General features: G+C 37.1%; 1 protein-coding gene across 5 annotated transcripts in view; it reads left to right on the plus strand.

The window, feature by feature from the left end:
- Positions 1–17,421, plus strand: part of UHRF1BP1 (UHRF1 binding protein 1) — a 66,268-nt gene that overhangs the window by 38,539 nt on the left and 10,308 nt on the right. For 3 of the 5 annotated variants that reach the window (XM_032218719.1, XM_032218721.1, XM_032218723.1), the window contains 9 exons: positions 1,061–1,231; positions 2,728–2,882; positions 4,200–4,341; positions 5,262–5,455; positions 6,608–8,154; positions 10,408–10,607; positions 13,121–13,272; positions 13,377–13,527; positions 14,608–14,873. In XM_032218719.1, coding sequence (XP_032074610.1) covers positions 1,061–1,231; positions 2,728–2,882; positions 4,200–4,341; positions 5,262–5,455; positions 6,608–8,154; positions 10,408–10,607; positions 13,121–13,272; positions 13,377–13,527; positions 14,608–14,873 — 2,978 coding nt within the window. The remainder of the gene's footprint in view (positions 1–1,060; positions 1,232–2,727; positions 2,883–4,199; positions 4,342–5,261; positions 5,456–6,607; positions 8,155–10,407; positions 10,608–13,120; positions 13,273–13,376; positions 13,528–14,607; positions 14,874–17,421) is intronic. The other 2 variants (XM_032218720.1, XM_032218722.1) reach the window with 1 other exon arrangement.

The raw sequence follows: 17,421 nt of genomic DNA on the forward strand, positions 1-17,421 counted from the left end.
TTAGTGAGATGTTGTATCAGCACTAATATTCTATTATAGCAAGTGAAATGAGTGTAGTAGGTGGGAAAACGCAGGGGATATTGTTAGCTTTTGTCTAAACTTGCTGCAATGGAGGAAGAACTGAACATCCAGCCCGTTCCTGAAGAATCAGGAATAGAATGCTCAGCATTAATGGCACTTTACTTAAATTTAAATAAAGTCATATAATTGCGATGGGAGAAAAAATAGTGAATTGTGTCATTCTTTATACTATTATTTTTAAAAGAATTGTAGGGGCTTCATTACGGGGGTTTTTTAAGAAAAGACTGGACAGCCACCTATCTGAAATGGTATTCCTCTCTGTGGGCACACGCACCATTGCCAGCTGCTCTTCTGGTTTCCGGCACGCACATGTGCACTGGCCAGCTGGTCTTTGTGGGCATTGGAAAATGGCCAGAAAAATGGCCAAAAAACAGGCTGTTTCTGGGCCGTTTTCCAGGCCAAAAACAGCCTGAAAACAGCCCAAAAAACAGGCATGTGAGTGATGGCCAGCTGGTCTTCAGGTTTCTGGTGCTCCGGCACGCACGCGCATGCACACATGTTCCGGTTTGGGCACTCGGTGCCCAAAAGGTTCGCCATTACTGGTATAGGGCCTCTTGCATTGAGCAGGGGGTTGGACTAGAAGACCTCCAAGGTCCCTTCCACTTCTATTCTGTTTAAAAGTGGGCAGATAATATTTCTTTTAACAAAGAAGACATTGAGGGAAGTCAACATTACTGAGCAAAACTATGAGTAACAAATACCCATTTACTGTGTACAAATTCCATTAGAGATAGGAATGGTTTTAAGAATGTGGTTTGGAATCAAATGGCAACATTTGTTAAGCTATTGTACAATGGAAAACAGATTACGTCTTAATACATTTTCAGATAAGAAAATTAAATGTCCAGTTAACAACAACAAAACCTTTTAACTTGGTTGATCGGAGAGGTTCAAATTAGAAATATGTCTTCAAAAATGAAATGAGCTGAATGACAGAACTATTGTCATTTTGTCAATTTAAATTCCCTATTTTATTCAGGTGATAGCTGCAGACATTGGGTGCGATATTGCGATGCCATGGAGACCTGGGAACATTGGGCAAAAAAACTAGTGAATGAATTCCAAAACAAGATGGGAAAATATAGTGAAGAAATAAGTCCTGCCTCCTTTAAAACTGCAGAGAAGGAATCTCCCTTGAAAAAGAGACAAGGTAACTCAAGGTTCCTTATCAAGGTTTTGCAGCTGCAGATGACTGGGAGCAGCTTTCAGAGCAAACATACAAGGTTTAGCAACAGCATGACTTTGTTAACCATTCAAAAAAGGTTCTTCAGATGTGCTCATATTTACCAAAGCACTTTTTTTGATTACTTGTCTCTTCTGTATTTGCTCACTCAAAACCTCATTTAACTTTGTTTGTCGTTTTAATTTGTTTGTCTTTATTTTCCTATTTGTATCCCCTTCCCCCCTTGGTTGTTAGCCACCCTGAGTCCCTCGGGAATAGGGCGGCATACAAATTGAATAAACTACAACTACAACTACAACTTCTGAATACTTCTGAGTAGTGAAGACAAGGCACCTTTTATATAAATAAACTACTGTTGAAACATCCATATTGCATTGTGCAACTTATGTGTCTCATTAAAAAGTGAAATTTAGGAATAGGAGTGGTATGATATGTCAGAAATAATGCATACACATCTGGGTTCAGTGCAGTGGTGGGTTTCAAAAAATTTTGGATCCTCTTCTGTAGGTGTGGCCTGCTTTCCGGGTGCACTGGTGGAACCTCTTCTAACCGGTTCGGTAGATTTGATGAACCGGTTCTACCTAATAGGTGCGAACTGGTAGGAACCCACCTCTGGTTCAGTGTAACTGTACTTAAAAGCACCCACTCATGAGAAAAGTAGACTTTCTCTTGTTTCAAACTGGAATGGTGATGGTTCTAATACTTTAAGAGCTTATGAAAGCTAAACCCTGGAATCTAAATCAGATATACCATGTTTTCCCGAAAATAAGACAAAAAATAAGACATTTTCTTTTGAAATCCCCCCCACCCCACGGAAATAAGCGCTTGGCCTTATTTTCAGGGAGGTCGTATTATTTTTAAGGTGCCGGAGGTGGTGAGCATGGTCACCTCATGGCTGCTGCTGTGTTGCAATATTTTCAGGGAGGGCTTATTTTAGTGCATGCACTCAAAATCCCGATTGGGCTTATTATCTGGGGAGGTCTTATTTTCTGGGAAACGGTATATATATTTATATATGTTTTTTCCATTTGGCAATTTTTTCATGAGAACATCTGTATGTATTGAATGTGGGAAGATAGTTCTGAAGTTTTGTTGCCCATAATCATTGGTGAGTCGTAATGATAACTTCTGCATATTAAGGTATTTTAAAATATCCTCAATCAAAAAGCCTTCTTTTGTTAGTCAAGGGAAGGACAATACCAAAGAGGCAGTTATGGCAATAACTTACAAATAAGGCAAGCTATAACTTCTGAGTCTCTGCTAGGGACTGTTTTTTAAAGTAGAATTTTCAAGCACATAAAGTTCTCTATTAGTTGCATTCAGTATTGTTGATTCGGTACTTTTCATGCAAATAAAGAACTGAGAGTGAGAATAGCAGAGGACAATACTTCTAAGCTTAAGGATTTATTTTAATTGCTAAAAGGAAGAATTTGTTCTGATTATTATAATGGTTTTGTTTTAAGATGCTGTTTCTAGTTCTCCAAAAAGCTCTACAGAGAAGGGCTTACATCAGAACAGCCCACCACCTCATACCCTGCTAGGACACCAACGGCCTGCATGGAATAGACTCCGATCCAGTTGCCTGGTTGTTCGAGTTGACGATCTGGATATTCATCAGGTAAAGTTCTAACATTTATATGGAAAAGTGAATATCACACAGATATGTTGCCTCATCTGTGTCTTGTTGCTATTGATATGGGAAAATGCCACTTAACTAAGGTATCGGAACATTTGGAGAGAGATGCAACAAAGCATTTTTATTGGCATGCAAAACTAATAGTGGTCTAAACCAGTAGGAACTTACCTCTGCTAAGAGTAGATAATTATTTATCCCAGTGATCCTATTCATTGTCATTGGTGGGGCATGATGGGCCAGACCAGAACAAGAGATCGTTGTCATCTTCTATAAATATGATTTCATCCAGTAAGATTTGTAAAAGCTTAAGTCAATTTCTTAATTTTCTTCCTTTCAGAGCCAAATCATAAATATCTGCTTATGTATTTCTGATTTTTAAAGAAGAAATAACTAAAAACATATGTCTGATTAATTTTTTTCAAGTTTGATTTTTAACTGGTATCATCGCAGATCATCTTTTATGATTTTTCACATTTACAGTAGAGTTTATATTTCAACTTTATAAGAAATTAGATTTTTAATATTGGTCTAATTCATGACAGTCTGTAATTCTAGTTAGTGATTTATAATATACTCTTAGTTTAAAGCTTAATAGTAATTTCATTTTTCCTTTAAGAAATGACACAACACATTTTATATAACTCTATAACTAACAAAGATATTGATATTTTAGATCCCATGTTTGCATATAGGTAGTCCTTGTTTAGCAACCACGGTGGGAATAGCAACTTGATAAGCAAAACAAATTGACCTTCCACTTTCTTTTATTCTGTAGACCTATAAAGGTTGTAAATGTGAGGATTTATTATCGTAGTTACTTTTTTATCACTGTCATAACTTCAAGTGGTTACTAAAGAAGACAGTTACTAAATGAGGATTACATGTCCTTGGATTTTCCTTATTATATTTTACTACCTTATTATTTTGATATAGCTTCTGTCTTTTATGGTTTGTATTTTTTTAAATCATTAATTAAAAAAAGAACTGTGTTAGAGCAAAACAGTTTGCCACCCAAAAAAGAAAAAAGAGAGGGAATAAGTGTCAGTTCAAATTTCTATCTCACATTCTGTTCATGTTCCCAGAAAACCAAACTGATTACTTATAACACAAGAATATACTATTTGAAAAGTACTGTGTAATAGTACTTCAAACATTTCAGTGACTAGTGCTTTTCTTCTAAAATCTTTCATTTTATGTCCTAGATTACATATACTTAAGTGTAAAAATCCAAAGAGTATCGCTGTCATAATTCATATGTATGTACCTACGTACATATACAATATTTCTGTTGCTTTCCAGGTTTCTACAGCTGGACAGCAGAGTAAGAAACCTTCAACATTACTTTCATGTAGGAGGAAGTTATTGAATCTTCCTGAACATACGTCAGCAATCCATATAGTTTTCACAGAGTACTATTTTCCAGACCACACTACTTTTCCAGGTGATGATCTCAGGAATCATATTTCTCTAATCTTTTATGAAATTTGATAAAAGTATCAACATTACTATTTTTTTCAGCTTAGCACATTTCCCTTTCATTTCCATCATGTTTCTCTTAATGCAAAAAAATAATAATAATCTTGTATTAGAATAGCAGTTGCACAGCCCTTTCATTTGAGTTCTTTACCTGGAAGCATTTCATTCTTTCTACTTCTTCATTACATTTTAGGAGTATGCTCTGTCTACCTGGGGATTCGGAAATTTGTCCAAAGAAGGCCTGTAGGGGGCATGAGGCATCCCTCTAGATGAGGGGTCCCCAAATCCTGGGCCATGGCCTACTATTGGGCTATGGCCTGTTCAGAATTGGGCTGTATGAGACGCGGGCTGGCAAGCACATGTGCACCAGGGGTGGTATACACTTATCTTCCCTATCGGTTTGCAAATGTGAGCACACGCTCCATCTCCGTGCATGCACTTTTGGCGAAAAAAGGATCTAAATGGGATGCCATAGAGCCAGGTGCGGGTGGGTGGAGCCACCCTCGATTTCCGCTACTGGTTCGGGCGATCCGGTCTGAACCAGTAGAATACCATCTCTTATGTGCACGCAGCTCCACTCGCATGAGCAGCGGGATGATGCATACATGTTTCCACTGGCCCGTTGGTCATATGGCCCAGTTCCCCTTTCCCCCTCGCCAGCTGGGCTGTCAAGCCACAAAGGTTGGAGACCGCTGCTGTAGCCCTATTTAAGGCAGCTTTCCCTAATGAAAGTTCTCCACATGTTTTGACTACAATCCCATATCATACCCAATTAACATAGCCAGTCGTTGATCTAAATGGTTCAAAATTGGTTTCAAGATTGATTGCTATTGGAGACAAGAATCAATGGAACACTAACCTATATATATATTTTCTTTTCATCAGTCCCAAGTCCAAACTTGTACTTGCAGATGAATGGCTTGGTTTTCACTTTGGACACAAGGAGCATGCTTTGGGTGAATTTATTCTGCCTTGATCTCTATCGCAGTCTACAACAGTTTAAAGCTATATACAAGCTAGAGAGCTCTGGAAAAAGGGAGGAACACATTGATATTCGATTGGATGGCTTTATGTTAAAGGTTTGTTTATTTGCTTTTGCTTCTACTGTGTCTCAAATTAGGCAGACAAAAAGATCTTGAGGTAAGGAGGATGAATGAGGGAGAATTTCTTTTAGTGGAACAAGCTCTTGGATCTTTCTTCCCGTGGAGTTAGTGAAACATTTGACAGCTTTCTTCAGTGCTGTATTGTAGAAAATCATAAAAATCTCCTAATCGGAGAGAAAGTGACTCATTGATAAATATTGTTGATAATTAAGATTGATCATTTGTATGAAATTTTGTTGTCAACTGAGGATGTCCTTTGTATCTCTGCGCTCTCCTAAGTGTAGCAGGTACAGAGCAAGTACATTTCAAATAGGACAATCTGTGAAAAGCCCAGGTACGCTTGTTTGTCTTATCCACTGACAGCCTATAGATCTCTTGCAACCCCCTATTTTTGGTCCTGCATTCACTGATAGTATTTTAACTGGATCATTTCTTGCAGTCACTTTAATTGAGTTTTATTGTTACTCATATAGGGGTAATTTTTACTATTGCAATGTCATCATTGTATTATAACCCATATGAAAATCAGACAAAGTCAATCAACATAATATCCTAGTTACTGAAAGGAAGAAAAATCAGAAGTCTGATAGCACCTCTCTAACTAACAATTTTTGTTAAAAGGCACATGCTTCTTATGCAGCTCACAAAAGCTTATGTCTTTTAATAAATTTGTTAGTTGAAAAAGTTGTTACTAGACTCCAGATATTTTGCTACCATATAAGATGACACTCCTTCTACAAGCTTTATGAAGTAAAATTCCCCTTGTACTAGTACTTATAGTACAAGTTTTTAAATAATAGAAAAAGATTACTGGAGTCTTCTAATTATGGTAAAACTGTTTAAACAGTGTATTTCTGTTATATAGACTACAAATGTCTTGTGAAATCATATGTTAGGTTTGGAAAATTTCATTTTTTCCTTACTCAGACATAACAGAGTTGTGTGGCCTCATGTAGATCACAAGCTGTCAGCTTCAGTTTCCTATTGCTAAGATAAATAACTGGCAATCAAGATAAATGTTAGTAGTATGCTGTAAGCATTTTTAAATACTCACTTACATCATGTTTTATTTCTGTACTTTTACAGCCATATAGATCATTCTTACTATTCTTTCTGTACCTCATACAGGTAAACATCCCAGTGGACAAAAAAGTAATTGAACACCAGGACCGTCCCCAGTGTCTCTCTATATCCACATCAGAAGTGACAGCTACTAATACAAGGCATGCACCTCATTGCAGCTGTTTAGCCCTGCAGAACCTGTTCCGTAGATTTGCTGCTTCTGAATTCTTCCATTCTAGCTATACCAAATTCCCTAAATTTCAGGACAACTTTAGTCTCTTGCATACTCTCTTTCTTCGTCATGCATACCAAGTGGATACCAATGTCCAGCAGCACACAGATTTCTGCCACTTTCCTGGCAAATCTTCCATTTTTGAAGATCTTTGGTCTGTTAATTTTACCCAGGTGTCCTTGGACTTTGAGGGGACCAAAAGTTCCAAAGGACAGCCCCTTAACTTTATCTACCCATTTCCACTCTGTGTGTGGGCTTGCCTCCCAAAGAAATGGGAACAAGCCCAAGCAGCAATGCTGAAGGTTTCATCTACCTCAAACGTTAGACTTAAATCTTCCACAACTTTTAGTAATCATACTGAGAACCAGGTCTTTTCTGGTGAGGAGCAATTCTGCCAAAGATCAAAGACTGAGCAGAATTTGAGAAGTATCTACCTTACCCCAGAGGCAAAGGAAGTCTTGGAAGAAAGTTGTACTGTTGATGATGAAGGAAATGATAATGATCTGGAAATATCTGCTGATGTCCATGTTCTTCTGTATTCAAGTACACATGTGAAGGTGCAACTCAATCATTATCAATATTTGATGCTACTTCGGATGAAAGAAGTACTACAGACTTTTCAAGAGCAATTTACCCTAGATACCCAGGAAATAACGGGGTCGCCTTTAGATTCCATAACCACTTGCATAGGCATCATGTTCAACAGTACTGAGGTAGCTTTGCTAATGCATCCTGTTCCTGGTTCTTCACTAGAACCGAGATCTATAGATTCAGATACTACCAGTCTAGTTGAATCTGAACTCTCAGCTTCAGAGAGTAGGGAAAGACTAATTGCTGAAAGCAAAGAGCCGAAGTCAGATGTTAGCTCCGAGAAGGAAAATAGTAGTCCCATAAAAATGTCAGAAGATACTGGAACTGAGAATACAGATAGAAATATGACTGCATCGCAAAACGGAATGGTGAAATCTCAAACTGATGGATCTTTGACGGAAGAAGAATTTCATAGTCAAGCCACTGGACAGAGGAGTCCTGTAGAAGAAGCACATGAAGCTGAAGAAATCCTTGATGCAGAAAAACAGTATGAGCACATCAACCTTCCTAAGACTTCTGAAGTTCTTCCTTCCAGACCATCTTCCATTGTAGATCCTTTAGGTGGTATACATGTCTCTCTTAATGGGCAAGAAGAGTTGATTCCATTGAGAAACATGGAGTTGGAGTTATGTAGTGCATTGCATATAACAAAGGATGCCACCAAGGAAGCCTTGCATGTTACAATGGACCTCACTAAAGAAGCCGTGTCAATAACAAAAGATGCTTTCAGCTTGAGCAAGGAAAAAATGGCTTCCACTATGCAGAAAATGCTGTTCCACCCCCAAATCAAGTGAGTAAAACTTTAAACTAATACAACAATTAGGATAATAGTGATTATTACTATTTTATGTTCTTTCTTCTTTTATGTGTTTTGGGCAAGTATAATCCAGAGTTCGTTTTTACTTTATCTTTTCCCTGCTATTTAAATATTTATAGCCCTTTGATTATAGTTCCTTTTGATTACACTTTTTCTAAAAATCTTGTCACTAAGAGAGCCTGCCCTTCATTTATTCCATATGCTGGCTTTAGGATGAACTTCTCTGCTATGATATTAATGAATTGTAGTTTTAGAATTTTACAAACAAGCTGTGAACATTGTAGATTGTCTTTAGATAAATCTCCTGGTATTTTTACTATGCTAGTCTTTTAGCCCCCTCTTGTAATTAATTTATCGTTGCCACCTTTCCTCTCTAGAGTTTTGGAGTTTACCCTATTTTTTCAGAATTACAAATGGTATTATGGAAAGTGTCAGTTAAAACAATCTATTTAGATATCTTTATATCTTTGCTATTTTTTAAACTCAATAGAGGTATTTACTGCTAGCCATGTAACATTTGAGAGGGCAAAATGTCCCTTTCATTCCATACACTGAAGCCACTGAAGCAGCTCATTTCTGTCTTCTAATTCATCTTTGTATTTATTCTTGTGAGTGGGTGGGTGTGGTAAAATACTGCTTATAGGAAATAGCATATGATTCCAGTGAGACCAAATGTATCTGCTATTCCTCTCAGAGAAGTAGGAAAGCAGGAACTGTGATGTGTTTTTTTCTTGCAGAATACAAAACTGCATGTGTAATATATACAGATGTGGCCAAAGGTATTGGTACTCCTCAACTTTTCCCAAATACTGGTAGTCCTCAACTTACAACAGTTCATTCAATGACTGTCCAAAGTTAAAACAGCACTGAGAAAAAAGTGACTTATGCCAGTTTTTCACACTTATGACTGTTTCAGCATCTCCATGGTCACATGATCAAAATTCAGATACTTGGCAACTGGTTTGTATTTATGAAGGTTACAGTGCACTGGTGTCATGTCATCCCCTTTTGCGACCTGACAAGCAAAAGTCAATGGCAAAGCCAGATTCAGTTAACAACCATGTTACTAACTTAACAACTGCAGTGATTCACTTAACAGCTGTGGCAAGAAAAGTTGTAAAATGGGGAAAATTCACTTAACATATGGCTCACTTAGCAACATAAATTTTTTGCTCAATTATGGTCATAAGTCAAGGATTATCTGTAATTCCAATTCAATAAATTAAAACTGACACAAGTGAACAGCATCCACTGTTCATTATTCCATAGATGCTTTACATTTGAGGTGTGACTGGGCACGGACATAATTATTGGTACTCATAAACTAATATTTTATAGCACACCTTTTTGAGGCAATAACTGCGGTCAAACTCTTTCTAGAGCCTTGAATAATATTTCTACACTTCTCAATTGGCAATTCGTTCCATTCCATTCCATTTGAGCAAAATTGTCCCAGTTATCTCATGTTTGATGGGTTCTTCTCCCAACTGGGATTTTCAGCTTTGTTCTATTGGATTCAGATCAGAACTCATAGCAAGCACCCACTTCAGAACAAACCGGTGTTTATTTTTCAGCCATTGTTGGTTTTGTTAACATTCTCTGAGATGTAAGTTTTAGGTTATTATCCTGGTTTCTCACTATATTTCACTCCAGAATATCTTGATAATGTTCTGATTTCACTGTATCCAGCAAGGTGTAAAAGGCAGTACCAGAGGCAGCAAAGCAGCCCCATAACATTATGGAGCTTCATCCATGATTCATTTGTAGGGACAGTGTTCTTTTCTTTAAAAGTATCATTTTCTTCCCTGTGAACACACAACTGTGACATAAGTCACAGAACTGCTGTGACTTATCAACAAGCTCTAATTTTGTTTCATCTGGCCAAAGGACAGTCTCCCAGAAGAACTGTGGCTTTTCAGCATGCATTTTAGGAAATAATCTGCTTGAGGGATTACTAAAATTTAATAATGTCACTTAGCTTCTAAGAGCCACCAATAATTATGTCTGTGCAACTTTTTAATTACAAGAATATGTTAAACCAAAACCAAAGGGCTATAGAATAAAGAATGGTGGATGTCATCTACTTCTGTCAAATTTAATTTTCTTCATGACAAATTGGGACTTTCTAGAAAAAGTGAAGGTACAGCAACACTTATGGCCACATCTGTAGGTTCCCATGATGACTATGTTCATTAACACCAACAAATTTTGATCTGTGGTTGTCAGCAGAGATCTTTCACCAAAACCTGAAGAGGCAGCAGTGAATCAAGTAGGACGTAATAGTGAAAGTGCACGTTTCTCCTCCATGAAGAAGACTGCTTCGCAACATTCCTTTGATACCAATTCATTAGATGGCAGTGGTCTTGAAGATAGACTGTCATTAGATAGTGATGGCAGTGATGGCTTTGTTATGCTTATGGATTCAGGTAATAAGACCTTATTGGGTTTTGATCATTACAAATTCATCAAATGGAACTTAATGGAATCGTAAAGTAAAAACATTTAGTATTTTAGAGGATGACTTACAAATGGCTACCTTGCATATTCACAAAACAGCTGCTGTGTCGAGTCATCATAAGTCAATCATTTACCAGAATGGTTGGTATCTATCATCCCAGTGGAACCTGTGTTGGGCCCAAAGGTATTCCCATAAATAAATATGCTAGTACTGTCTCTTACAACATGCCAACTTTCTCTCTCATTTTTTAATTAAAAGAATATGTTTTTTAAAAGGCTAGGTAGAGCAGAGCGTCTAGTGGGCATTGATCTATATCTAATAGGTATAAGGAATTGGCGGGGAGCTACATGTTGCTGTTACCCTTAGCAGCTCCAAGAAGGTATGGCAGTAGTAATGTTGGGAATTATATAATCTGGTCTGTTAAATGATTATGTTTGGAAAAAAATCTAAAAGTGATGGATAAAAGTGAGAACTTCTTAAACCACTTCAACCATTTTTTCTTATTTTCATTGTGGCAGCACAAAATTCATCTGTGCATAGGTTATGTAGTGAGTGACCCATCCTGGAGAAGATGAGTCAGAAAAAAAATATCTACTATCCCTGGGTATTATCTATTGAGGTGAAATATAAATAAACTTTATATTCCTCTGAAATTAGCAATATAACAATAATTTGTGTGAGATGGTTTCAATTTCCTTATTGCCACATAGGCAGGTGCACTCTGCTATGGGGAGTTTTATTATACCTGCCTTGAAGTACTGCTGGTGGAAGAGTATTTTAACTAGCTTTAAAAATGCTTTTCGCAACTTGGAGAATATTAGGTTTTGCAGATAACATGCTGATTTCCATGTCCCTTAATTTATTCACATTCTGTCATGTTGGGACAAATGTTGACTTTGGTCTGAAACTCTACATCGCTTATTCTTTGATAATTATTTGGCTTGATCATAGCCTATTGATATAAAAAATTGTAGAGAGACCCCATATGAAGTCAACTTATACTCCACTGCCTGTTTCCAGGGAGAAGACAAATTATCTGTTAAAATTAAGGGGGGTCAGTCCAATTGGAAAGAAGTGCATTTTAAGCCAGTATATTACCGTCATCTTCCAGGCTCTGACCTGGATTAACAGCATTCCTGTCTCGAGTTTTAACTGGGCATTTGGAATTCCATTGGGACCAGCTAAAATTGATCGCAAAAAATTGCACAGTCTCCTTGTTGAGTGTTTTGATGGTGAGATTTTTTTCTTGTCATAGATTTTGATGGTCATGTAATTGCTGTTGATAACCCTTACCAAAGTAACAGAAACCAAAAATCAAATATCAAGATGAAGAAACATGGGACTTATATTTAGCACTTGGTGCCCTCTGAGCTTTGTTATTTGCTTACAAACATTCCAGTACCCAACTATATAATATCATGCCATTGATGATGTTACCTAGTTGGGGAATGAAATGTCTTGCAAATGAACAACTGAGCTCAGAGATCACCAAAGACTCCATAGTTCACCCTAAGCTACATGTATTATCCTCTACTTTTTTGTTTTCTTTAAGTCATTTCCCCCATTAAATAAAACTATTCTTAAGTCAAGCAATAACCTTTCTGATATTTTTGTTTAATATTGATGTCTAGCCTATAATCTTAAACTTCACAAATCGTTCCCTATTTAAAGACTAACAAGGGCAAAAGCTACTTAGTTTTTTAAATTTATGACAATTGGTTATGTGCTGCCAGTGTTGACTGATCAATAAAGAGGACAATAAATCACAGGTATATGTAGGCAAATAAAGTTCTTCAAAATGTCCTGAATATGACAATATTAGAGGAACCACTCATAATTTCTACCAAGATGTTGCACTGGAATTGAATCCATTTTTTAAATTATTGTATTCAAATCTAAATGTTACTCATTTTTATGCAAAGATATAGAAGTGACTCAGTTTGATATAGTTGTTAAGGTGCTGGTTCAAAAAGCAGAAGATTGAGTCGTTTGGCCTCCTTTAAGCTTGAAAGCCAGTGAATTGTGAGAGTGTGTGTGTTCATGTGAGAGAGAGATTGGGGGGGGGGGGGGAGAGAGAGAAATCTAGAACATCACCTGAACACCTTCGGCATTAACAAAATCAGTCATTTGCAAAAAGGCAATTTTACTTGGAACAGCTTACAACTTGCAATGATATCTTTAACAACATTAAACAACAACATCTGTTTATTCAAAGGCCTTGGGAAGGATAAGTGGATTAAAAATGTCAAATCCACTCTAAACATCTGGCTGACTGCAATCAACTGTAATAATAATACTATAATATTCTTTATTTCAGTTTTAAAACTTTCTTTTGGGGGGGGGGGCAAAAGAAGTCAGAATTCTAGATAACTCATGCTAGAATTAGTACTGAAGAACTGCAGCCTTCCCCCCTCCCCAGAATTCTTATAATCTTTTTTGTGCTAAGAAAATATTTAAAATGTTTTTTTTTTTAAATTTCAGAGCCCAGTCTTGATCTTCTTACCTTAGGACAACTTCCTCAGATGCTTAATGATAAAGACATTAGACCAAGCTCAGTGGGAGACGAAGAAAGAGGATCTACGTGTGTTAACAGCTCAGCTTCTCTGAGTGCACAGGACCCTACTACTCAGTTGGTCAGATTTTTGTGATTATTATTTTTTTTGTCTTGTTTTTTTACCAACAGTTTTTCTGTGGCATCTGAGAGCAGCATCCATTTATTCTAAGCTTTCTGTTTTAGGTTTCTGTGCTGGTGTTAAAGACAAATGAATTGAATTGTGTCATAGAATCCAAGAGGAATGATATGACACTTGCTCTTCAAGTTATGGAATTAACTCCTGAACATTTGGGAAATATCAGCATGTGGCAGTATCTGCAGAATGCTCCCACAGGTATGTTAGCTGCCAGCAAAGTATTTAGCTGCCGTTGGGCCGCTTTGATGCAAATGTACAAATCTGTGTAAATAAAATCTTTCTCTGCTAGCACAGTTGTGTGTCTCAGTACATAAGTGATATTGAAATAATAATCCCTCTTTGCTTCCTCTCATCAACAATGGAGCACAAAAAAAAACAGCAGTTAATTTTTGAAATCAGACATGCTAAGAGTTAATACCAGGTTCCTTCATAATTCTAAGTGTTATGAGCAGAGCTGAAGAAAATAGGAGGTAAAGCATTTGCTTGATAATGAGTGGTACTATCAGATTGCTCGATTTTTGCTACCATTGATTAACCCAGCTCTTCTCTTATTAGGTCCTTAAGAGAGATGAAGCATAAAGAGCCAATTGTTCTTTAGCTTCAACCACACTTCTTCTTTCCTAGCACATTATTATTATATGGGAACAATCCCCCATCCACTAACCCTGAACTGGAGAATCTTTATTTTCTGCTCAGGGTCACTTTTCTTTAGAACTTTCTATATCATGTCTGTCAAACTCGTGGCCCATGGGCCAGATGCATCACACGCTGGCCATGCCCATCCCGATTTAGTAAAGGGGGCGGAAAGTCCTGATACGTCACATGATGCTGCCGTGACGATGTGAATTTGATACCCCTGATTATAGTGTATAAGTGCTGTTATCAGATGTGGATAGAGCTGAAGTGTATAGCTAGGGCTATCTGTGGCCCCAAAAATTTTGGTTGCAGTTTTCATGGATTTCTTGGATATTGCTACCAAACTGCAGTTTTGAAGAATGACAGAATAAAAAATTATTAAATATATATATTTATTAATTTTATCCCAATTTTGTTTTTATCCTTACCCTGTCTAACTTCTAGCGGTAAATTCTTAGCATCCAGTTCAAATGCCAGCCATGCCGTTAAGCCCTTATAATATTATTCAGTTAGCGTTGTACGTTTTCTTTTTTACAAACCGTTCATTCCCTTTGCCATCCAGATCTCTATGTTTTATTTATAGTAATAGTAATGGTATAATTATTACTGAAAACTATCAGTTGGAATGATTTTATTCTTCAGGAGATACAAACACAGAGAGGTCTACAACTACTGAAACTATCCAAACCCAACCTGAGGTGTGCTTACGATATGAAATTGGACCAAGTGCTGCAGTGCACTCACCTCTGTCTGTCCAAAATGGGTTTTTTCATATGCTGATCCATAGCTATGAGACAGAACTGCTGACATCATCTCTTTCTAGCATTGGACTCTTCCTTGAAGATGAAGTCATTCCTGAAGTTATTCCCATGAAGATTGAGATTGTGAATACCAAGATTACCTTAAAGGTAAATATGTACCCTTAGCATTAATAAAGTTTGGGAAATGTAGGAAATTCCTGCGGAAAACCATTTCTGTTTCTACAGTCTCCCGAGAGAGTTATTTATATAAAATATTTAAATTAAACAAATGATTTACTCTCAAATAATCAAAATTTAAGATGCTCATATAATTTGATACTGAATGTCATTATTTATATTGAAAGTCATTTTGATAGCTCATAGTAAAATAAATAAAATGTTTCTTGCTGAAGAAAAATGAACATGGTTTTTGCCAAGCTAGTCTCACTAACCTTTTAGAATATGGTGGATAACTCACAATGCACAGGCCCTTTGTGACCTAATGCTTTTGCGGAGGCCCCAGATCTGGCCATATTCCCCTATACCAAATTGTTATGCTCAGTTTTCATTGTAAGGACAAAGATTAGGGCTTATCCATTTAAACTGTCTTAAAAACAAAACTATGTAGTGAAGTATATATAAATAAATAATTGTTATTGTGTGAGGAGGAAAAAAAATAGGTCATCTATTTTTAACAAATTAATAAAGATTTGGAGTTACAGGTGAACCAACCTGATGGATAGCAGGATAGCACCAAGAATTCAAAATGCTAAAAATTGGGGGGGGGGGGGGAAGCAAAGTACTCTAGAGAGATAATTAAAAGGACTGACAACAAAATAGCAAATACAAGGAAACATTGTGTAAAAAAATCTGATGTTGGCATACACAGTGGTAGGAGTATTGAAGCTAGTAGTCATGAAAAAAGGGATCCTGCAAAAATTTGAACCAAGTCAATAACTTCCCTAAACAGCAGGTGGACTCTGGTCTTGGGCTTGTTAAATAAATAATATTAAGATTTTGTAATAACTTTATACAATATTTTCAAATCTCAATACTTGGAAAACAATCTATAGTTCTGACCATTACATCTCAAAGAAAGAACTAGAAAAATCAGACATGGTATTGAGATTCAGATATTTAGGAGATGGAGAATTTTTCCTTCGATGAAAATTATAAATGCTAAAAACTGTGAGGTAGTCCTCAATTATTGACATTCTTTCAGTGACCATTCAAGCTTACAGTGGCATTGAATGAATGAATATTTGTGGCTGGTACTCAAAGTTCTGGCCGTTCCAGCACCCCATGTGGTCATATGATTGCGATCTGGGCCCTTGGCAACTGGATCACACTTTGCGATGGTTGCAGCATCTTGCAATCTTGTGATGGACATTTGCTATCTTCCCTGCTGGCTTCCCACAAAGAAAACAAGTAGGAAGAATAGCAGGTTGCTCAGGTAGGTTCCCCCCCCAACCTGCAGCACTCACTCTCAGCCCCATTATCCTCACACCACACCAGCCCTTCATGTACTGTGCATAAGCCAATCCAAGCCCCACTGCACTCATGTCACATCCCAATGACCCTTCATGCACCTTGCAACAACCACTTATGTCCCTCCCAGCCTGCTTGGAAGCTGCCTGGGAGTTACAAGAGTCGGGAATGCACATATGTGTGAGGGGAACCTTTACCTTTATCTTTACCTGGATTTGGTTTAGAAGAAAAGAATGCCAGAGATGGAAAGTTTAATTTTTTTATTTTATACTATCACTTTCCTACTAGAAAGCATCACAGAAAAAAAACTAATCTCTTCAGTCTAAAAAGAATAGTGAACAAATGGGAGAAGGCAAATTCAGGCACAAACTCTTAAATTTAAATATTGTTTTTAAATAATCAAATAGACAAAGTTTAGATCAGGAAGAGAAAAGTCTTGATGGAGCTGGTCTTTCAAGTGGGCTAATAAAATGATGCTTCTTTCCTTCTCATTCTCCCACTCTTATGCTTAAATTAGGATGAATATGTACGTGCATTCATTGTCGCTTAGAATTTTTTTCAACTTCCTGAATTTATCTCTCACTCCAGAATAGTTCAATAGGCAGGTGGCTTCTACAGCAGAGTGCTTTTCTTGAAATGTAGATTAGTTTATAATAAAAAGTAAGATGAATGTATACATCTGTTTTGGTATTTATCAGTGAAGACAATCTGAAATCCATTTTCAGGCAAGGTTTAGTGCTTCATTTGCCCCTCTCTTTTATGTTATTTTGTCTTTTAAGCTCATTGTAGAGTTAATTGCCTCCAGCCTGAGGCTCTTGCCTCTGTAAGCAAAGCTCTAATTTCATTTTGTGAATTAGGAGAATGAATGCCTGAAATTGATCTGAGCAAACAGATGGTCCGTAACACATTACAGATGTCTTTCCTTTGCCTCTGTGTGGAAGGTTCTATGGATTTAAATGTTCTTTAGCTGATTCAAAAGGGATTATATTGGTTAATATATCTCCTCCTTCGTGTCCCTAGTATAGTGCAAGATCTGCTTTTTTCAGGTCAGCCAAAGTGTTGATCAATTACTTGTGACAGGAATTGACTGACTGGCTTGTTACCTGAGCCAGAATGGCCCAAAGTCACCCAGCTAGCTTTCATGTCTAAGGTGGGACTAGAATTCACAACCTTTCATTTTGTATCCTGGTGTCTTAACCTCTAAGTCAAACTGGTTCTCTAGTGGTTG

The sequence above is a fragment of the Thamnophis elegans genome, chromosome 5 (assembly GCF_009769535.1).
Source record: "Thamnophis elegans isolate rThaEle1 chromosome 5, rThaEle1.pri, whole genome shotgun sequence".
NCBI classification, from domain to species: Eukaryota; Metazoa; Chordata; class Lepidosauria; order Squamata; family Colubridae; genus Thamnophis; species Thamnophis elegans.